General features: G+C 44.6%; 2 protein-coding genes across 2 annotated transcripts; one reads left to right on the plus strand and one right to left on the minus strand.

Annotated features, from left to right (window-relative positions):
* The first annotated feature begins 9,129 nt into the window (after positions 1-9,129).
* Positions 9,130-10,734, plus strand: LOC123070653 (triadin). The gene has a single exon (XM_044493947.1). It carries the CDS (start codon positions 9,332-9,334, stop codon positions 10,508-10,510), a length of 1,179 nt encoding a protein of 392 aa, XP_044349882.1. The 5' UTR covers positions 9,130-9,331; the 3' UTR covers positions 10,511-10,734.
* Positions 10,735-11,120: 386 nt separating this feature from the next.
* Positions 11,121-15,150, minus strand: LOC123070646 (stress response protein NST1). Its single transcript, XM_044493934.1, has 3 exons — positions 14,872-15,150; positions 11,924-13,391; positions 11,121-11,538 (listed from the first exon to the last, which is right to left on the minus strand). The coding sequence occupies exon 2, from the start codon at positions 13,289-13,291 to the stop codon at positions 11,963-11,965; it is 1,329 nt and encodes a 442-aa protein (XP_044349869.1). The 5' UTR covers positions 13,292-13,391; positions 14,872-15,150; the 3' UTR covers positions 11,121-11,538; positions 11,924-11,962.
* Positions 15,151-23,994: the final 8,844 nt, after the last annotated feature.

Consider the following 23,994-nt stretch of genomic DNA (forward strand, 5'->3'; position numbering starts at 1 on the left):
CACGTACAATCCATGTACAAAGCAAAGAAAGTCAAAACAACATCCCTTGTAGCCTTCTCCGTGTAAAGAATTCCATGTCCACCACACCTGGCTACTGTAGACTTGATTTACTATCTTTCCTGCTCATCAATGCACGCATCATGGTGTTCTTTGACACCCTTTTTTTCCCAACAAATCTCATGCCTTGCTCCTGTCAGACCAATTTGCTCGCAGCCGGCTTCCCACGCGGTGTCTTGCATCACGCGGCTCCCAAACAGCCCAGCCTGGGCCTCGCAGCCATAGGCCATTGTGCCTCATGCCTTGCCCGCCCGCCGGCGACTAGGCCTCACGTCCTTTAGTGCGTCGGTCACGCCCGCACCTGAACCGCGGACTTGCCGCATGCCTGGGCATCGAGCGTTCGGCGTACACACCCTGACAAGGGAGTCCGCACGTGCCGCCAGCCAACATCGCATCTCGCCAACAACAAGACGCCGAGAAGTTCAGCTTCAGCACGATTCTGCCGAGATCCGCATCTAGCATGCTGCCGCTGCAATTGTCGCCTGACAAACGCATCCGCCTCGTGCGTCCTAATTGCTTTTCATCTGACGATCTCCGAACGTTGCCGAGGTCCTCCTGAAATCGTGCGAACCCGCACGTTCACCGTGACCATCCGCCGGTCTTCGTCGCTTCCTCTAGATCAAAGACTCCGCAATCTCGAACATCGAACCTTGCTCATGATACCACTTGTTAGAATAAATCCGAGGCGCTTCATCGATCTACCGAGGACCAAGCAATCACACAAGCACGACACCGAGATTTGTTAACGAGGTTCACCGATATGGCTACATCCCCGGGGCCTGACTACGGGCGCTCCTCCCCATGACACCGTCACAATACCGCACCCTGGCCGCCCAGGCGCTGGCACATGCCGCCGGCTCCCCCACATGCCCGTGCTATTATGTTGGCATAGGTTACGTCGTGTGTCTACTCCCGCTATATAAGAGGCCTAGGATACAAGTGTCCTACTAGGACACGACTCTATATCCTATCTAAACACAATACAACTACAAGTCCAACTGTAACCTACCTTGTACAATAGTATTCGACACAACTCTAACACCACTCTCTCTGCTATTGCTTTTCAGCAGCTAAATGAACTTGCACCAATTGTGCAGCAACTTGGAAATTCTGCTGATGCATGGAGTTATGACTTATGAGTGGAAGTCTGGCTTATTTTCTGTCAGTAAAATGTATAAGCAAATGATAGGACCCTCGGAGGTACACCACCTGTTTAGGGACTTGTGGAAGGCTGCAAGCAGAACCGGGCATAAAATTTTCTTCTGGCTCCTTCTATATCACAGAATCAGCTCTAGAAATCTCCTCAAAAGATAGAACTTCCTGTTACAAAGCTACGAGTATGCACTCTGCCAAGAGCAAGTTGAAGAAACATCCTTACATCTACTCTGGGATTGTCAGTTTGCATTATCATGTTGGGACATCATTTCCCCAAGTAGACACAGAGGGATATCTGTTTTTGATGACATCCTCCTCCTCAAACAAGCCTTCCCACCACAGATCGCCATGGACATTGTTGTCATGGGATGCTGGAATATATGAATGCAGAGGAATGGGGAAAAAATTCATAACAATTCCCCGAGCCTGGAAGCATGGAAGCATGGAGTGCACCACGATCTATCTCTAGTTAAGCATAGAACTAAAAGCAAAAACATTGTCTGTCTAGAGCAATGGATGAACTCCCTCTTATCTTAGTTCCCAGCAACTGATTTAGTTTTCATGTTAGAGAAAACGGGAGTTGGATAGTCCGCTTGTACTCTTTTTTCTTTTCTTTTCTTCCTTTGTACCGGGGTAAAAAAAACAAAGTATGTATATTCAGACAACAAACATGGAGTCAATCATCATATCTCGTCTTATACGACCATGAATTATATGACATTGACTCAAAAGCATATAGTACAAAATATATGATGAAAAACCTAACTTCATCCATCCGTCCCTCACCTCTACAACTCCCTAGCATCGCCACAGTCATCAAGTCTCCGCTATTCATCGACCGTTCTTGACCCTGCAATCTCAACCTATAATGTGGTCCCTATGTGGCCCACTCCAAACCTCCCACCGTTGGCTACTACCTCATCATTGCAACAACCAGTGACCCTTAGCCGAAACCAGATGCTATTTCTTAGACCATGGTCGCCCACCTTCAGCAGCATCCAGGTCCCAGCACAAACTCCACGGCAACTATCCTACTCCCCCAACTCTTTCCTACAAAGTCATTGGGAATGGCCTTGTTCCTAGTAACATTTCCATCCCCAACTTTCTCCTTTCACTGCTCCTTTTCATTGTGCCCTTCTTGCACAAAAGCTATCTTTTGTTGTGGAGGAGGAGCTCTATATTTCTTCTTGTTCATCGTCTTCTTCTTCTTCTTCGAGTAAGGATCAAACCCAATTCCCTCCTTAGAAACATATTCCCTTCGATTGATTAAAGGTCATTAAGGTTATTTTCCCTTTGAATGCAAGACACAAACCTTTTCTCCGCTGATATTTCAACTTCTTATTCTCCTCAAGGAGCAGTCGAGTGTAGAGTTAGAAGAACAGGCATCATAGTGAATATCAATGGGAGCAATGCTGGCAAGAGACTTAAAGGTAGATTCTTTAAGTGGAGCATATGACTCGGTGAGAGCTATGAGCTCTCATTTGACAACATTGGAGCTTTTCTCAAGGAGCTCAAAGCCCTCAACAAGCCTAGCATGGTCAACTTGAAGCATATCATGTTTACTCTTTATGTCACTTGACACCTCAAGTTCACTGGCAAGAGAATCACTGGTTTTAACAAAATCAATTTCATAGCCAATAATGTATTCCTCAAGGGAAGCCTTCATGACTCCCAGTTCTTGGAGTTCATGCTCAAGGAGTTTGACTCTCTCTTTTTCCACTATAAGGAGGTTTTCAACAGTCTCAACAAAGTCACCGTGCTCAGAGAGTGTCTTCAAGAGATTGCCAAAGAGAGCACAAGTCCCACCATGAAGATTTTTCTTAAAAGGTCATTGATGCATCCACGCCATCCTCCTCACCACCATCACACTCATCCTCCAACCGCTCACAAGGAGAGTTGGGCATGAAAAGAGGTGGGTTAGGGGAGTCAGACTTTGCTATTACCTCTTTAGCCATGAGGCAACTATGAGTGATAGGCTCAATCTTGTTGGGTACGTCAAAGAGGTCGCTAGAGGAGAAGGATGGCATGGATTGCACGGCTATGGAGACAGTACCCACATTCTCCTCGTCCTTGTTCTCATCGTTGTTGGACATGTACTCCTCATGGATTGGCGCCTTGACATCATTTTCTCTTAGAGAACTTGGAGAATATATTTTCTTTAGTACAACCTTATCTGACTTGTCTTCTCTTCAAGGGACAATCCACAACAAAGTGTCGAGACTATCACAAGTATAGAAATTTCTTCTCCGAAAGGATCTTCCCTTGAGATTCTTCCCCTTGTTAGCCATGATGCCTGAATATTTCTTAGTCATTTGCTGAGCACGACGTATCATCTTCTTGTTCAACACATTTCACTTCTTCTTCTTAATCTCTTGAAGCACGCACAACCACCTTCTTAGCCTTCAAAGGGTGCATCGTATATCACAAGAAGCCACATTTTAATGGATATGTCGTGGACTCCCCTACCGAGGGGCAATGTTAAGATCAATCATAGCCTGCTACCTCCATGTGAGCAGGTGCCGCTAGGGATTCAGTTACCGGGCAAAAAATACGGTTACCGCCTGATAACTATGAATCTTGGCACCCACATGAAATCGCTTTACAGAGAAAATATTCCGATTTTTTGAATTTGAAAGAATTATAAATGAATTTTGTTCAGATTGAAAATTCATTAAAAATATCCACCCGGTATTTTTTATTACAACGGTAACCGGAAATATCAGTGCCGCATGAGATTTTTTCCGCATCCGGAATCGAAAACTTTTGTTTATGTCCTCTCATGCTCCCGTGCATGCAGTTAAGACGGCTTGAACTTTTCTTTGTTGAATCCGTATAATAACTGTTTTTTAGATGTTCGGTATAATAATTATTGAATGAAGCTCCTTGTCCCTTTCTTCGCAAGGAAGGATAAACCTTTTCATCCCCCTAAATAAAATGAGATTTCTACATTGGCATATGTTTCCAAAATTCTCGTGAGGAACCCGACCTTTATTTTGTTTGGAGGTTTTTTTTCTAAAGAATTGGCTACAAGCCAATCGATTGAAAACATAATTTGGGTCAGAAATCAACTGAAAATATAATTTGGGTGAGTCAACTGACCCAAACTTCTTCTTTCAGCCTGAAGAAAGAAGGGGCGGCAGGAGTAGCAATCGACAGCACCCGACGGTGTTAGCAATAATCTTGAGTTTAGTGTTAGGCAAGTGCTAGTTAGATGCTACTTTGCTCGCTGCCGTGTAGTAGTACGTATTGGAGTCAACCTTGACGTAAGTGTGGGTTGTGATCGGGAAAAATATTATATGGAATCAGATTTTGCGGTTAGCAGGTGAGACCCATCCTGATGGATGACACGTGGCATTCACAAATAAGGATGGCAATTTTATCCATGGATGTCTGACCCGAATGGATAGGGTTTGGATATGCTTTTGTGTCCATGGGCGGCGCCCAAACCCGATCCGATTGTTCGTGGATAGGGCATGGATATAATCTTGTACCCATGGATATACCCAAACCCGACCCGATAGTATGACTTAATGGGGGAAAATCTGCTATCCCTGCCCCACGGTCGTATGTCCCACAACAATTTTACATTTTTTATCTAAAACATGCATAGGAAATTACACAATCCCTATCGTAACTTTATTTAGTTGACATTCAATCCCCTCTGTAACATACTCCAACACCTTCTCTTATTTTTACCTCCTTCTTAAATGACTCGTCATTCTCATCTATTAGAAAAATACTAAATGATCTTAGGTCATTAGTGGATGTTTGATTTACCATAAGTGAAGCCTAGCCTACCACGAGGTGAAGAATGAAAGAGTTTATGTTAATATTGTGTTATGTCTTATTTATATGTCTCAAGAGGACCCAATGGATATCCAATGGGTATGGATATCCATCGGATTTGGACATGGACACAATTTTTCACCCATGGATTTTTTCATGGGCGGGCAAAAACTGTCTTCATGGACATGGATATGGATTTGAGATTGTTCAACCCGTTCCAAACCCGACCCATTGCCATCCTTATTCACAAATCACAAAGCATCTAATCTCTCTTCTCTGATTTTAAATGAGGGGTGGGGGATGCTTTGTGATTTGTGAATGCCACGTGTCATCTATCAGGATGGATCTCGCGTGAGATCTGGTCTTATAGAATTCTTTTCCGTTGTGATCGTATCCGGCTTGTAATTAGCTTGCATGTCGAGTCGTCATAGTACTTGGCCCGTATGAGCGTTGGAGTCTAGTCCGGTTAGGATTGTTGTCATCGTGTGATAGTAGGTTTAGGTCATGGTCGGTTGGACATGTATATATATATACAGCCCTACGTGAGAGTTTGTAACATCAATCGGTTGGGCATTGTTGTCCTCGTTGTTGCCCCTTCTGCGTCTACGCCGACGTCTTGGAGTGGAATTAGGGGTATCCGCTGTGTAAACGTCGTAGGTGGATACTGCGGTCCACTTGCCAGTGTTTACCATAGGCGGAGTGTGTTCTGTAGGGCCATTAGCATCTTCATCCATGTCTGTGGCCTCGTCATAGTCCCACACGTCGGTTAAGTCATCGACTGTGGCAACTAGGTGGGTGGTGGGTGGGATGTAAATTTCCCTGTTGTCGGTTTTAAGTCCGATGTTGTCGTAGACCGAAGTCTTGTTGTCCGAGATTGACATTCTCTGGATACGATCTAGCATCTCATTTATGTGAGACAGCTCTTCAGGATCCATGGCCTGGCTGTAGGCGGGGCTGACTCGAAGTACGCCCGGCTAATAGGTCGGTATGGTTTCGGCGCCGAGGAGATCCGAGGGTGACTCCGGATCCAGCGCCGTTGTCGGTTCTACATCTGACATGTCTTAAGAGATAGGGACTGGACCAGAGTCTGAGCCGATGGTCGAGGCGAGATCGCCTGGAGTTGTCATGTCGGGGTGCTCTAGCGACGCCGAGGGGTTTGACCCGACATCCATGAAGGGGATCGGATCCGACGTTGGACCTCCGATGTCTGCTGAATCCTCAATCCGGCCGGGAGTCCAGCCTGACAGGATGAGCTCGCCGCGAGAATCTGTGACGTATTCTAAGACTAGCCACAGTGGGAGTAACTTTAGCAGTAACATCGAGTCCAACGCAGCAAATTTGTTTATGTGGCAATGAGTTAATGAGGAAAGAGGTAGTTTCAGTAACTTAGCTAGTTACTGTAATATCACATGTCCCAATGCAATATGAGTCTATAACCTAATAAATGAAGCTTTGCATGTTACCACACTTATGTTACTATCCACTATGAAGGTAGTAACATACTCTATGGATATATGAATGTTAATAGTGTATGTTACTCTTTATTATGGCTAGTCTAAGCCTCCAAAGATCACGATCTGGTCCGAGGCGTAATTCTCGACAGAAGCCAAATGACCCGTCAAGTCGGCTCAAAAAATCATGCTACCAAACACAAAAGGTTGTCCGGGCATGTTGGCCGGTTAGCGACTTGCATGCGTGACTACACCCGCTAAAACATCCCCATGTCTCGTGGCCAAAAACATCACCATTGGTTTGAAGTGTTTCTCCAAAAATGTTACACCTGCAATGCAGAGAGGCTGATTCGAACCAAGGACCTTTTGGCACAAGTGGGGAGGACTTCACCACTGCACCAGGCCTACCCTCTTAAAAGAAAGAAAATATAAAATAAATAAATAAAATAATATTATAGGTATGTTTAATCCTAAATTAATCAAATACAAATTTAGAAAGGAAAAATAACAATACACAACTATGTGTAACATAAAAACATCTACTTTCTCTAGCCTTATGATCCCCTATACTAAAAAAAAATGAAGTTTCCTAAAAAAAATCGTGGCATTGATATTACATATTTTTTATAATATACAAAAATAAGCATGCAATAATGTTTTTTTTGCAAAAGAAAGTGTTTCCTAAAAGTAATGGATTAGTAACATCAGTATTACCCTTGGCAAATTTTAACGTGCTCCCTCTGGCCCCCTCTTTTTGCATATGAGGTAAGAAGGTAAGAGTTAATCGGGCCATTAATTAATGAGATCAACAGCCCAGATCTATTATATACTCTTATCTCTCATGTGAAAATAGGGGATAAGAGGGAGCGTGTTAAAACGGCTCATTACCCTTACAAAATGAACTGAAATAAAACATAAATCAAAATAAAAAATGAAATTTTTTTAAGAAAAAATTGAATTAGCGGTATTGGTATTACCCTTTTAGAAGAAAGAAAATAAAAACAATAAAGATTTCTAAGAAAGTATGAAACCCTTTAAGAAGAAAGAAAACAAAAGATTAAATTAAAACTTGCACACAACTTTGCACTAAATTGCACTTTTTGCAATATGCAAAGAATCGGCATATAATAATGCATTTTCGTGTTCCATATAATTTACACACATATTATTTGGTGCCTGCACGTATACGTACACACACACAAATAAAAAGAGGTTTTCTAAGGAATGAATTAATGACATTGGTACTACCATTCAAGAATAAAGAAAGTGAAAACAATAAAGGAAAACAATGACAAAATGTTCACACAATTTAGACGAAAATTGTGTGTTTTTAATAATATGCAAGATAAGAATACAATAGTGGTACTCTGCAAAAAAGATGTTTAATACTACCTCCGATCCATAATATGTGTCGCGGTTTTGAACTAACGGTAGTTCAAAACTACGACACACATTATGAATCAGAGGGAGTAAGAAGTAATGAATTAATGGCATTGGTATTACACTTTAAAAAGAAAGAGAATGAAAAATATAAAACAAATTCGAAATAAATAAATTTTCTATGGAAGAATGAACTAGTGGAATTAGTATTACCATTTAAGAAGAAAGGAAATGAAAAAAGAAACAGTGAGGTAATTTGTACAAAAAATACATAAAAATTGCGCTATTCTAAAATATGCATGAATAAGCATATAAAAGTGGAACATTTACAAAAAAAATCTAAAAATGATTCAATTAGTGTCATTAAAAATAATGAAAATAAAACTAAAACAATATCAAAATAATGATGTTTTCTAAGAAAAAATGAATTAGTATATTTTGTATTTCCCTTTAAGAAAAAAAATACAAAACTTACAAAGAATAATCATATAGCAGTGAAATTTGGGAACATATTATATAGTATCTGTGTGTATATAGATACACCCACCCTACATCCCAAAAGTACTCACAAAAGTAAAAAAAAATAAAAACAACTAATAAAGATAAGGAAGAAACAAAAGCAAAAATGCATTAAAAACAGAAAAAAAAAAGAGAAAGAGGAAGGTTATTCGCTCTGGAATAGGCTTCGGCCCGTTAAAGAATTGACTGCCCCAAATATGTATTTAGGCAAGAAAAAAAAACAGCCGAAAACAACACGCTGACCGTCCTAGAATAAAAGTACAGGGATCTTAAATCAGAAATGAACAGCCCAAAAATCGACTGACCTAAAATTAATTTTGAGGCGATTTACATATAGCTAAAATGTTTTTCTAAGCGCGGCACCATTTTTATGCAGAAAATCTCAATAATATCGACAGAAAAACATAATCAAATTATGCCAGAATATAAAATTCTAAGTGATGAGAAATCGAGCATCCTGAAGTCGTGCCACCATTTTTTGACAAGTTATACATAAGTGATGTAAAATTGAAGATGTCCAATCGATGTGAACACGGTGCTGCACACGCGGCCGGCGGACGATGACATGCACACCAAGCAAGCATTCCTTCTTCACCTCCATAGCTTAACTTCCCTCGCTTCTGAATCCGTAGATTTAGATCCCAAAACCTTTCCCCACCCAAGAGGCCATGACTCCATGGATGTAGTACTAGCTTGCAAGCTAAGCTACACTTCTTCTTCATACCTACACTACACTAGACGTATGCATCCATGGCCGGGCTCTCCTCCTTGCTCCTCTAGATCTCCTCACAGCCCAAGCTTCGAACCAACCAAACATTCCATCCGTCACCTACGTCGTATATATACACGGCGCATCATGCCACCCTTCTCATCTCATCTCTCACCTCTCCATCATCACAGAGGACAGAACCACAACCATCCATCCACAGAGCTAGCTAGCATCTCACTCGCAGGCCATCACGATTCCTTCCCTACGCTTCCTCATGGCCGCCACCGCCACCAGGCAGCAGCAACAGCCGGCGGCGGCGGCGGTGGCGGACCCCAAGTTCGAGTGGGCGGAGAAGGCCGGCACCTACGTGCTCCGCCTCGCCCTGCCGGGCTTCAGGAAGGACGACTTCCGGGTGCAGGTGGACGGCACCGGGAAGCTCACCGTGCGCGGCGCGACCAGGCCGTGCGCCGCCGGCGGCCCCGGCTCCTCCCTCCACAAGGTCTTCCAGCTGCCCGCAACCGCCAGCCTCGACGACATCGCCGGCCGCTTCGAGGCCTGCGTGCTCACGCTCACCGTGCCCAAGCGCGCCGGTGCGGCGCCGTCCCCACCGACGAGCATCGAGGAAATCAAGAAGAGTGAACCCGGTGCGGCCACGGAGGAGAACGCCAAGCCGACGCCACCCACAGAGGTCGATGGCGCCAAGAAGATGCCCAGGGAGGAGGGTGCTGCCAAGCTGACGCCACAAGCAGAGGTCGATGGCGCCAAGAAGATGTCCAAGGAGGAGGGTGCCGTCAAGCCGCCGCCGACGCCAGCCTCCCACCAGCTGCCATCCAAGGACGGCGGGGCTGGAAAGAAGGAGACCAACGGCGCCAAGCAGCCGGCCGCTACCAGGGACGACGGCGGCGAGAAGAAGGAAGCCGTCGTTGGCACCGAGCCCAAGGAGAGCACGCTCGGTAAGACGACACGTCAGGTCGCGGAGCATGTTCACCGCATGGAGGAGGCCAAGAGGCGCAAGCAAATTGAGCATATGCCGGCGCCGGCGGCGAAGAAGGAAGAAGAAGTGAAGCCCAAGGCACCCCAGCCAGCAGCTGCTGCGATGACACCAGAGAAGCCGGCGCCCAAGGCAGAGGTTGCCAACGGCGAGAAGGCCAAGGCGGCGGTTGACCGGGAGAGCCTAGCGGAGAGGGTGAGCCAGCGCGGCGAGGAAGAGAGGGCCAAGGCTGCTGCCACGGCGACGGCCACAGAAGCGAAAGCGGAGCAGGCGAAGAAGGCGGTGCCGTCGACATGCACGGCCTGGAAGGAGCGCATCGCCGGGGAGCTCAAGGGGCTGGCGGACATGAAGTGGGCGGACAACGCGGTGGAGATGGCGAGGAGGAACAAGGAGGTGGTCGCCGTCGGCGTCGCCGCCTTCTCCATCGGCTTCCTCGTCTCCCAGAAGCTCTTCAGGAAGTGAGCAGCGCTGCATACGTAACATACACAGACACTGGGTAAATATGTACCGAACTAAGCTATTTGTGTGATCAGAGTGTACAGAGACATGTAAAGATATGTGTGCAAGTTAAGTGTGTACATAGAGACAACCAAAGCTGACTGAAGATTGATGTGCAACATACACCTTCGGATTGGTGCTTTTATTCACACACAAAAAAATCATACGGCAGTGTGTTTCTCATGGTACCAGCAGAGTATCAAGTTTTCAGAAGTTACATCACTTCTGAAAATTTAATTCATTTGGTTGAACTAAGCAAGGTCGTAGGATATCCGAAGTTTCTAAATTTGCATCCTTACTTTTCTCTATGGTAATCCTAACTGGCGAACGTTCACTGAGAAGGAACTCCCAGCGAATCCCATTGCGGTTCTTTATTTACTTTTCTATGGTAATGATAACTGCGAACGTTCGTTGGGAAGGAACTCCCAGCGAACGCCCTCGCAGTTCTCCTAGAGAAGTTGCCACCCTCCCAGCTAGTGTTCACCAAATAAGAGGGTCCTTTTTCTATGGGACGAAAACAGTACACCTGTTATATGATGTCATTCACAAGAGGTGGAACGGGACCCACACACACTGACAAATATACCCTTCTTGCATACAACCGCAGCATATGGATAATGTGATACCTTCACACAATGCAATTAAGCTTCCAACTGCTCGATCCCAAAAGGTACGAAATGCTAGTCTGAATCTATAAAATGTGACAGTCTGAACCTTAGGGTAGTTTTCAAACTTCCATGTGAACTTTCCTTGTCCGGCACACATTTATTATATGTTCACCATAACCGAAGAAACCGTCACCGAAAGAGCTGAGGAACTAGTTGTCACCATGATGTCACATGCTTACTGCAAGCCTGGTAGTACAACAAATGTTGACAACAACAACAACGAGAGGCAACTAGAAGATCACTCGACAATGTCCAACGGGTCTCGAGTTGGTCTTCAGGGTTTTTTCTTGAACAGCCATATTCTTGTCAAAAGCCAACTTCGACCTGAAACAATGGAAAGGAATGATATCAAGCATGCAAAACCCAGGTACACTGTAATATGCTAATATGCCATATGGTTTATTGTCTGTAGTCTGCACCTAATCTGCTATCCGATAATTATGTATCACCCAGGTACACCATGTAAATGACAGGCATTATGGATATTGTAGTGTAAATCACTCACAAGTAGATGCTTTTTCTTATTTATGAAAATCCATTAATGCTCTAATTAACGCCTTTCTTATATTTATGCAAAACCCTTATTGTACACCTGCAAAGATATCTCAGGGACACAAATATCGAATCGACTAAAATCTGACACTGACACATGTTTTCCAGAGAATGTGAAAGCTATTAAAAAAAGAATATCCATAACATTCATGCTTACCATACTGCAAACCAAAGCTTTTGACTGATCCAACATAAATCATTCATGGTCTGGATTGCCTTTTAGCTTAAGCTCAACTTCTAGCTCCTTGTGCTTTAGCTGAAGTTCCAAACGCTTGTTCTCGAGCATCATTTCTTCATTCTCCGATTCCATCCTTTCAATTTCCCTGTCCTTCTTCCTCTTGAATCTCTCCCACTTTAGACGTTGCTCTGTTACTTCCAGTTCCTGTGCTTCAATCTGCAAGCGACGTTTCCGAAGCTCTATTGCTTGGGAAGCCAGTTCCTTCCGCACAACAGACAGGTTGGTTCCATCCGTAAAACCATTGTTGATATCCAATGCGATGCCATGGGGATCCAAACTCCCACTACCATCATTCGAGCTTGAGGTGAGAAAACCTGCATCACCATGATCCAATGCATGACACATCCTTTTATTCATGGAAGGATCCCTCATACTGTGATGAACTGCTTGATGCTCTTCGTCATGATCCTCGTAATCAGAATCTGCACTATGGTCATCTTCTTCAGCATCTCCACTTGCATCCCTCCTTGGATCATGCTCCTCTTTACATCTAAGAGCAACCTGTAGTGAGTGCTGAAGTGCAAGATCTTCGGGTAAATTCACACGGTTGTTGTTATGATAGGAACACATCATCTCATAGAATAAATGCTTAGAGTTCAATATCTTCCTTGCATCTTCTTTCATCTTATCGGAAAGATTATTCATGCAATCAAGGAGTGCTGGATTATCCACAACATTGCAAGCAGTACCACGACCAAGGATATCCGTAAGCCTTTTGTATCTCTTGTTGAGGTCATTGAACTTATCCTCGCACTGCTGCGGTGACACATTGCAGCCCCTTTCGCCCATGACCTTTGATATTGCTTTCCACTTGCCCTTCTTCTGCATTACTGTAATGTTCCTCCTCCCGCCGCCCAAATCCGCCCCAGGATCCTCCCCCGTGTAAGATGCTGCGGTAATCAAAAGCTTAACCATCGAACCAGTCCACTTCATCCGATGCCATGCTGAGCCTTTCTTGCCCTTGCCACTCTGGGCATCAGTAGCATCCTCAGTCATATCATGCTCCTCGTCGTCACTGATGGAGTTCTTTATGAGATGGTTGTGCTGCTGCTGCTGCTGGTGGTGATCCTTTTTTCCATGTTCTACAAACTGAAATCCGGATCCGGGGTTATCATGTTCTGTAGCCCGGTTGATAGGCATTGTGAAACTCCCTGGCATCTGAGATTGGTTAAATAGATGTTTTCCTGAGCTTGGAGCATGCATTTGCAAGGAGTTACCATGTAGATTCAAACTAGCATAAGGAGTTCCTTGCGTCGTGTTTCCAGGAGGTAGGTTACTGCGGTCCATTTTCCCAAAATAATCACCCAGGCAGTTGAACTTCTTGTCAATACCATACAAAAGGTACAGGAGGTGCCACAGGTCTTCACTTCAATATCACAATATAGCCCTGCATAGTAATTTGGACAAATTGTCAAAAGCCCTGCACATGCATATTTGCACATCTGTATACTTCTCAATGTTGCCACAACCAAATATTTAACTGACTACCTAACTACTGCAAGCATCAAATGAAAAGGCTGCCATGTTAGGCATGTCAAGGCACTAACAACCTACAGAACAAAAAGGTTATACAATATCATAATATAAGATGATAGGTTTAAAACATAACCATAACATCGTCGGTCATAAGCTGCTGCGGTGAATAGAGTTTGGGGCAGACAGCCTGTATGTCTGACGCGTATTCAAATATGATACCGCATACAAAAAATTAGCGTTTTAGTGACAAAAAACAGGACAGCTGTTATCTCACTGACAATTAAACCTTTCTTGTATGCATTCACCATATCTGGATGATAGCTTCACTGTGTCCTATGAAGTTCGATATGCTAGTCAGAACCTACAAATGTGGCAGTCTGAAGCTAAAGATTGTTTACAAACTTCCATGTGAATTTTTACTTGTCTGGCATGTATGTTCATAGGCAATGGTTATCTTGCAGTTTGATCAAAAAAAGGGACATCGTGGGTCAAACAGAAACTTAGACAGGACTGAGTTACACTGCTAATTGAGTCCAGTTGGGTCGTGTGCATAGATGAGACGGACAAATAAACACAGATGGATTTAGGTGCCATCCAACGGTCTATATAACTGCAATAAAGGCTGCTAGACATGATTTCTTGATTTGCAAATATACAAGATATTAACTTACGCATGCAAGGTAAATCCCAGCAGTTCATCACAAAGGAATTGAAAAGGGGGGAGAATGCAAACATTACAATAAGAACACCGTATATGTCATGATGCTTACAACCAAAGTAATTATACAGATGTAGACGTAGCAACATCTCCTCTATTTATGACACATAATCTAGACTGTTCGAAGTTTTGGCTCATAAACTGTGGCATGCTCTTTCAACGGGAGAAGATGAAATTACTGAAAGAAGAGAACTGCAATATATAGGAAAACTGCTGTTTGGCAACAGGGCAATAAGTTCGGTTAAGCCAGCAAAACTATATCAAACCGTAGCATAACCATAGTGGAAGGCAAAGCCAGCTGAGGTGGAACCAATGTTCAGGGTAACTGTAACTTGTGGCTGCTCGGTCGGGTGAGGAGTAGGGATTAATCGGCGAATCAGCCTATTAACTGAATTTACGTGCTTAGTATTCGGCTAGAAATTTCCATTCCGCTCTCTTTGCAAAATGGGATTGCATAAGTCCTGTTCCAGTACCCCTGTAAGGCTGTAACCCTAGACCTACACCTGCTGTACCATTTCCATCCTATACTCTCTACCGTATGTATGCTACACCTTGTATCTACTCTACTCAGCGATGGACCTGCAGGGGCAGACATCTATAATCAAACTGGTGGAAATCAAGGTTGCTGAGCGATGCGGCACCACAGTACTGCTGCTGCTGCTGCTGCTCTTACCGTCCACGGTGACCGCCGCCTCCCTCCTCCCGCTTCCGCGCCGAGGCCTGTCCGCCGCGGCAAGCTACCACGGCACCGGAGCCTTCGCGCCTTCTCCCCGGTCGCCGACGGCCGGCGTCCTCGAGCGCGCCAGTCCCCCGGCCGGCCGGGCACTCCGGTAGATCGGCTGAGGTGGATGGTGGTGAGGGAGGGTGGGAGGGAGAACGGCGGGCGGGCGGAGGAGGAGGATTCCGGCGCCGGCGAGGGATTGGGGATCGGCGTTGGGGTGGGGGAGACGAAGGAGAGTGGGGCCCTCGTGTGTTTTGTTTTCTCCGTTCGGGCTCCAGATGCGACGGAATATGCCCAAGCAGCTGGGTTTGGGCCGGACATGAAGATGCGGGCCGCTTCTGCGCGTTGAGCCGGCCGGGCCGGAGATGAGACGAGGCTTCTTTTTGTGCGGCCCAATCTACGCAGCCTATATTCCCTCCTCAAAATATCTCAAAAAGAAAAACTCCTCCTAAAAGAAATATCTCAAAAAGAAAAACCCCTCCTAAAAGAAGAGCCTATATGCCTTTTTCTCCACCTTGAGGATGGCGGCCATGGAGCTATGAGAATCTAGCAACATACCCCACTTGAGATCAGATGTTTGGTCGGCGTCGTTTCCTTTCTGTAGGCGTCGCCGAGGAGGCCCGAGAGGCGCGACTAGTGTGCGAGTCCATGTCAGTGGTCACAGCTCAGCTAGTAATTTGACTATTTCTCAGAAAAAACTACTAATTTGACTAGTGCGTGACTCATGCTTTTTTTTTGAAAGGCGTGACTCTATGATTGGATGTTCTTTATGTTCGTATCTTTACCTCTTTTACTTTAGTTTAGAGTCTACAAAACTTTTCAGGCTAGTAAAATAATTTTCTACCCCAATACATTTTGGAGGCCACTACGCGTCGGCCGGCGGATCTTCCGCCTCGCCGGTCGTTGGATGTGGCATAATCGTGTGGCTCAACGTCTCTTTTTACTTCGCAACAAAGGTCTTGTTGCGGAAACATTTACAATAAATATTATGTCGTAGAATATATTTTTTGCAACATATGATGTGTTGCAGGATTTTTTTTTTTGCAACATAGTTTTTGTTGTAGATTTGTTTTTTTGCAATAGAGGTTTTGTTGCAGTTTTTTTTGCAACAGAGTTGATATTACAAAAGATTGTCTAAGTTGCAGTCGTCGTTCGCTGTTATGGTTGGGAACACCACCATTGTTGCGGGATAAGATAAAGGACACATGGTTGACAAGAGAAATAACGGAGTATGTGTGCGAGCGTGGCCGGTGAATCTTTTAAAAAGGTCTGTCGGCTCACGAGCCATCGGATCAAGTGGATTGAGCGACCAAGCGTCACTTTTTATCATTGCAACATAGGTCGTGTTGCAGGAAATTTTCTGCATCATGGGTCATGTTACAGAATTTTTGCAACGTATGTCAAGTTGCATTTTTTACAGCACATGTCTTTTTATAGTTTTTTTTGTAACAGAGTTTTTGTTGCAATTTAATTTTTTTACAATATGTTTCTGCAACATAAGTCTTGTTACAATATGTTGCAGAAAATATTGTAAAGGATAGTGAACAGCGCTCAGCGGTCACGTTGATCGAAAGAAAGAAAAAGATGAAACCGTCCAGGCAGGACACGAGTCACATGAACGAGCCGGCGGATCGCACGCGAGCGTCCGCCGGTTGAAGCCAAGCTTTTTCCATACATATTTCTCGCTGATCATTCCAACATTTTATTTAATAAAAATAGGAAAAAGTGAACTCTTGATACGTAAAATTTTCAACGTGAGTGTGAGCATTTTGCTAATATAGATGAGCTTTTTAATGAAGACTGAGATTTCTGAAGAACGTTTTATTAGGATTTTCTTTTTTTTTGAACTACAAAACATTATTAACGTAGATGATCATCACTAGCATCGCCACAAGCTCTTCCCCCGGAAGTAAACAATACATACAAAATAAATGGATAAAAATTGTACTCATTGAATAAAAAAATAACTATTTGCATAACCACAGTGTTACGTTTTGCCGCTTCCGCACAACGCCGCCCTCGGAACATTCGATCTTCCCATGATCGCCACCGGAGGTCGTGCCGCCCGTGCCTAGAGTTTATCTGCCAATCATGTTGATCGGCTGTTCTAAAAAGTCTTCCTTCTAATCTATTGATCCAGGTTTTTTTTTATCGATCGACTAATCGGTGTCCCTTTTTGATTTTCCGATCTGTAAATCGGTTTGCGTGGCCCACCGCCCCGTCGGTCCTAGTGCGCAGCTACTCCAACCTTGACGGCGACTACACATCAAGCGCGGCCGTGGCACCCGAGGGACGCCCGCATCCGTCCGCGCGTCGCTCTCCACTGAGATCGGCTTCATGCAGGACGCGTCCATGCACGTTGTGCAGCGTAGCTGCGACGTCCGGCAGCTCGTCCGCGCCGCGTGACCTGTGGGCTGTGGCCTGTGGCCCTCAAGCATCCCGCGTTGGCGCACGCAGGCGTGGATTGTAGGTCGTCTTCCACGCAGCCTGTGGCCCTCAAGCATCACGTATCCGGCTAGCCACCAAAGGTCAACAACCGGCCAAACAACAACTGAACTCCCTGGCATGCCGTCTCCACCAGCGCAGGAAAAGCACACGCAACACGAGTCAAAAGACGGCAGGCGACAGGGAGATGGGCGCGCACCCGGCCCACACGCCATGGACTTCTGAAGCCGCTGGCACGACGAGGGACAGAACGATGTGAGCGGAAGGCAGCATGACGCGTCGCGGGCGTATCGGACGTCTAAGATGCCCTGCGCAGAGAGGTAATCAAGCATCGTTTAAAGGAGTAATGTCTTTCAATGAATCTAATGCTTGAAGTTTGAGTGCTTAATACTGTTATTAAATGGTTCGTACTAGTCTGGTCAGCTATAGTTGCATTTTTCTCATTATCAGAAGGTTATTAATGAATGAGGCAATTGGTGCAACATGAGAAAGTGAACTATGGGCTTTTCAGTTTACAACTGGGTTTTTAGGATTCTCGAGCCAGCTATGTGCGTCACTGGCTGCTCAAGGGGAAGTGTGGAGTTTGGAGTTTCCAAGGAAGGGGCCCAGCAGCACCTAGTGTGATGTGATGTGATATGATTCGATTTTGTTGTATTGAAAGGGGTTAAAAATTGAAGGCTTTGATTTTTTTTGAGTAATAAATATCATAATAGAAGAAGATTTGGATCTGGATCCACATTTGAGTTGCTACCCGAGAGGTACTAAAAGTCAACTCCGGCTCATGGCCGACTCATCATGGACCCACGGAGCCACCACCGTGGTGAGGGACGGAGCGACAGAGCGGACGATGGGGAGGGCTCCAAGCAGGCAGCATGGATGCCCTGTGCAAGTGGGTACTCCGGCATCCTTTAAAGGAGTAATGTCTTTGCATGAATCTCATGCTTGAAGTTTGAGTGTTTGATACGTCTTCAACGTATTTATAATTTTTGATTGCCCCATGCTATATTATTTACTGTTTTAGATATTATTGGGCTTTATTACCCATTTTTATATTATTTTTGGGACTAACCTATTAACCGGAGGCCCAGCCCAGAATTGCTGTTTTTTGACTGTTTTAGGGTTTCGAAGAAAATGAATATCAAACGAGCTTCAAACGTATTGAAACCTTCGGAAACGTGATTTTCTCATCAGATAAGATCCAGGAGACTTGGACCCTCCATTAAGAAAGCCACGAGGCGGTCACGAGGGTGGAGGGCGCGCCCCCTGCCTCGTGGGCCCCTCGAAGCTCCACCGACGTACTTCTTCCTCCTATATATATCCACGTACACCCAAACAATCAGATACGGAGCCAAAAACCTAATTCCACCGCCGCAACTTTCTGTATCCACGAGATCCCATCTTGGGACCTGTTCCAGAGCTCCGTCGGAGGGGGCATCGATCACGGAGGGCTTCTACATCATCATCCAAGCACCTCCGATGAAGTGTGAGTAGTTTACTTCAGACCTACGGGTCCATAGTTAGTAGCTAGATGGCTTCTTCTCTCTTTTTGGATCTCAATACAATGTTCTCCCCCTCTCTCGTGGAGATCTATTCGATGTAATCTTCTTTTTGCGGTGTGTTTGTTGACACCGATGAATTGTGGGTTTATGATCAAGTCTATCTATGAATAATATTTGAATCTTCTCCGAATTCTTTTATGTATGATTGGTTATCTTTGCAAGTCTCTTCGAATTATCAGTTTGGTTTGTGTTGGGGATTGTAGCAGAAATTTAAAATTTTCTACGCATCACCAAGATCAATCTATGGAGTAATCTAGCAACGAGGGGAAGGGGAGTGCATCTATATACCCTTGTAGATCGCTAAGCGGAAGCGTTACTAGAACACGGATGAGGTAGTCGTACTCGTAGCGATTCAGATCGCGGTCGATTCCGATCTAAGCGCCGAACAACGGCGCCTCCGTGTTCAACACACGTGCAGCCCGGTGACGTCTCTCATGCCTTGATCCAGCAAGGAGAGAGGGAGAGGTTGGGGAAGAATCCGTCTAGCAACAGCACGACGACGTGGTGGTGGTGGAGGAGCGCAATACTCCAGTAGGGCTTCGCCAAGCACTACGAGAGACGAGGAGGGAGAGAGGTAGGGCTGCGCCTTGGGAGAGAGAGACTCGCGTGTTGTGCAGCCCCAAAACCTCCACTATATATAGGAGCAAGGGCAAGGGGAGGCGCCCTAGGGTTTTCCCTGGGGGGGCGGCGGCCAGGGCAGATGGGATCTTCCCCTAGGGGGGCGGCGGCCAGGGCAGATGGGATCCCCCCCTTGGGTGATTTGGCCCCCAAGCCAGGAGGTGGGAACCCTAGATGGGGCGCCCCAAACCCCTGGTCACGTGGGAATAGGTGAGGGGGGCGCACAGCCCCTTAGTGGGCTGGTTTTCCCCCTTCCCTTGGCCCATGAAGCCCCCCAACACTTGTCGGGGCTCCCGAAACACCTTTCGGTCATGCTGGTCATCACCCGGTACCTCCGGAACACTTCCGGACTCCAAAACCCTTCGTCCAATATATCAATCTTCACCTCCGGACCATTCTGGAACTCCTCTTAACGCCCGGGACCTCATCCGGGACTACGAACAACATTCGGTAACCACGTACATACTTTCCCTATAACCCTAGCGTCATCGAACCTTAAGTGTGTAGACCCTACGGGCTCGGGAATAATGCAGACATGACCGAGACATCTCTCTGGTCAATAACCAACAGCGGGATCTGGATACCCATGTTGGATCCCACATGTTCCACGATGATTTCATCGGATGAACCACGATGTTAAGGATTCAGTCAATCCCGTACACAATTCCCTTTGTCTACCGGTATAGTACTTGTCCGAGATTCGATCGTCGGTATCCCGATACCTTGTTCAATCTCGTTACCGACAAGTCTCTTTACACGTTCCGTAACACATCATCCCGTGATCAACTCCTTGGTCACATTGTGCACATTATGATGATGTCCTACCGAGTGGGCCCAGAGATACCTCTCCGTTTACACGGAGTGACAAATCCTAGTCTCTATTTGTGCCAACCCAATAGACACTTTCAGAGATACCCGTAGTGCACCTTTATAGCCACCCAGTTACGTTGTGGCGTTTGGTACACCCAAAGCATTCCTACGGTATCCGGGAGTTGCACAATCTCATGGTCTAAGGAAATGATACTTGACATTAGAAAAGCTTTAGCAGACGAACTATACGATCTTGTGCTAGGCTTAGAATTGGGTCTTGTCCATCACATCATTCTCCTAATGATGTGATCCCGTTATCAATGACATCCAATGTCCATGGTCAGAAAACCATGACCATCTATTGATCAACGAGCTAGTCAACTAGAGGCTTACTAGGGACATGTTGTGGTCTATGTATTCACACATGTATTACGGTTTCCGGTTAATACAATTATAGCATGAACAATAGACAATTATCATGAACAAGGAAACACAATAATAACCATTTTATTATTGCCTCTAGGGCATATTTCCAACAGTCTCCCACTTGCACTAGAGTTAATAATCTAGTTCACATCACTATGTGATTGCAATGAATCCAACACCCATGGGGTTTGTTCATATCTTGCTTGTGAGAGAGGTTTATTAGTCAATGAGTCTGAACCTTTTAGATCCATGTGTGCTTTACAAATCTCTATGTCATCTTGTAGATGCAGCTACCACGCGCTACTTGGAGCTATTCCAAATAACTGTTCTACTATACGAATCCGGTTTACTACTCAGAGTCACCCGGATTAGTGTTAAAGTTTGCATCGACGTAACCCTTTACGACGAACTCTTTTACCACCTCCATAATCGAGAAAATTCCTTAGTCCACTAGTTACTAAGGATAAGTTCGACCGCTGTCGTGTGATCCATTCCTGGATCACACTTGTACCCCTTGACTGACTCATGGCAAGGCACACTTCAGGTGCGGTACACAGCATAGCATACTGTAGAGCCTACGTCTAAAGCATAGGGGACGACCTTTGTCCTTTCTCTCTCTTCTGCCTTGGTCAGTTCTTGAGTCTTACTCAATATTCACACCTTGTAACACAGCTAAGAACTCCTTCTTTGCTGATCTATTTTGAACTCCTTCAAAATCTTGTCACGGTATGTATTCATTCGAAAGTACTATTAAGCGTTTTTGATCTATCCTTATAGATCTTGATGCTCAATGTTCAAGTAGCTTAATCCAGATTTTCCATTGAAAAACACTTTTCAAATAACCCTGCATGCTTTCCAGAAATTCTACATCATTTCTGATCAACAATATGTTAACAACATATACTCATCAAAAATTCTATAGTGCTCCCACTCACTTCTTTGGAAATACAAGTTTCTCATAAACTTTGTATAAACCCAAAATCTTTGATCATCTCATCAAACCGTACATTCCAACTCCAAGATGCTTACTCCAGTCCTTAGAAGGATTGCTGGAGCTTTGCATACTTGTCAGCATCTTTCAGGATTGACAAAACCTTCTAGTTGTATCACATACAACCTTTCCTCAAGAAAAATGTCGAGGAAACAATGTTTTTTACATCCTATCTGCAAGATTTCATAAATAATGCAGTAACTGCTAACATAATTCCAACAGACTCTTAGCATCGCTACGAGTGAGAAAGTCTCATCGTTGTCAACTCCTTGAACTTGTCGGGAAACATCTTAACGACAAGTCGAGCTTTCTTAATGGTGACACTTACCATCATTGTCTGTCTTCCTTTTAAAATCCATCTGCACCCAACAGCCTTACGACCATCAAGTGGTTCTTTCAAAGTCTATACTTTCTTTTATACATGGATCCTCTCTCGGATTATATGGCCTCGAGCCATTCTTCGGAATCTGGGCCCACCATCACTTCTCCATAGCTCGTAGGTTCATTGTTGTCTAGCAACATGACTTCCAAGACAGGATTACGTACCACTCTGAAGTAGTATGCATCCTTGTCGACCTATGAGGTTTGATAGTGACTTGATCCGAAGTTTCATGATCACTATCATAAGCTTCCACTTCAATTGGTGTAGGTGCCACAGGAACAACTTCATGTGCCCTACTACACACTAGTTGAAGAGACGGTTCAATAACCTCATCAAGTCTCCACCATCCTCCCACTCAATTCTTTCGAGAAAAACTTTTCCTCCAGAAAGGACCCGTTTCTAGAAACAATCACTTTTGCTTCCGAATATGAAATAGGAGGTATACCCAACTATTTTTGGGTATTCTATGAAGATGCATTTATCCGCTTTGGGTTCGAGCTTATCAGCCTGAAACTTTTTCACATAATCATCGCAGCCCCAAACTTTTAAGAAACGACAGCTTAGGTTTCTCTAAACCATAGTTCATACGGTGTCGTCTCAACGGAATTGTGTGGTGCCCTATTTAAAGTGAGTGTGGTTGTCTCTAATGCCTAACCCATAAACGATAGTGGTAATTCGATAAGAGACATCATGGTATGCACCATATCCAATAGGGTGCAGTTGTGATGTTCGGACACACCATCACACTATGATGGTCCAGGCGGTATTAGTTGTGAAACAATTTCCACAATGTCTTAATTGTGTGCCAAACTCGTAACTCAGATATTCATCTCTATGATCATATCATAGACATTTTATCATCTTGTCACGATGATCTTCAACTTCACTCTGAAATTACTTAAACCTTTCAATAATTCAGACTTGTGTTTCATCAAGTAAATATACTCATCATCTACTCAAATCATCTGTGAAGTAAGAACATAACGATATCCACTGTGTGCCTCAACACTCATTGGACTGCACACATCAAAATGTATTACTTCCAACAAGTTGCTTTCTTGCTCCATCTCACTGAAAACGAGGCCTTTCAGTCATCTTGCCCACGTGGTATGATTTGCATGTCTCAAGTGATTCAAAATCAAGTGAGTCCAAACGATCCATCTGCATGGAGTTTCTTCATGCATATCTACCAATAGACATGGTTCGCATGTCTCAATCTTTTGAAAAACGAGTGAGTCCAAAGATCCATCAACATGGAGCTTCTTCATGTGTTTTATACCAACATGACTCAAATGGCAGTGCCACAAGTACGTGGTACTATCATTACTATCTTATATCTTTTGGCATGAACATGTGTATCACTACGATCGAGATTTAATAAACCATTCATTTTAGGTGCAAGACCATTGAAGGTATTATTCAAATAAACAGAGTAACCATTATTCTCCTTAAATGAATAACCATGTGGCGATAAACATAATCCAATCATGTCTATGCTCAACGCAAACACCAAATAACAATTATTTCAGTTTAACACCAATCCCGATGGTAGAGGGAGCGTGCGATGTTTGATCACATCAACCTTGGAAACACTTCCAACACATATCGTCAGCTAGTCTCCGCAGCCTTTTATTTCGAGTTACTAACGCTTAGCAACCGAACCGGTATTTATTACCCTGGTGCTACTAGGAGTACTAGTAAAGTACACAATAATATGACGTATATCCAAAATACTTCTGTCGACCTTGCCAGCCTTCTCATCTATCAAGTATCTAGGGTAGTTCTGCTTCAGTGACCGTTCCCCTCATTATAGAAGCACTTAGTCTCGGGTTTGGTTCAACCTT

This window comes from Triticum aestivum, chromosome 1A (genome assembly GCF_018294505.1).
Source record: "Triticum aestivum cultivar Chinese Spring chromosome 1A, IWGSC CS RefSeq v2.1, whole genome shotgun sequence".
NCBI lineage: Eukaryota > Viridiplantae > Streptophyta > Magnoliopsida > Poales > Poaceae > Triticum > Triticum aestivum.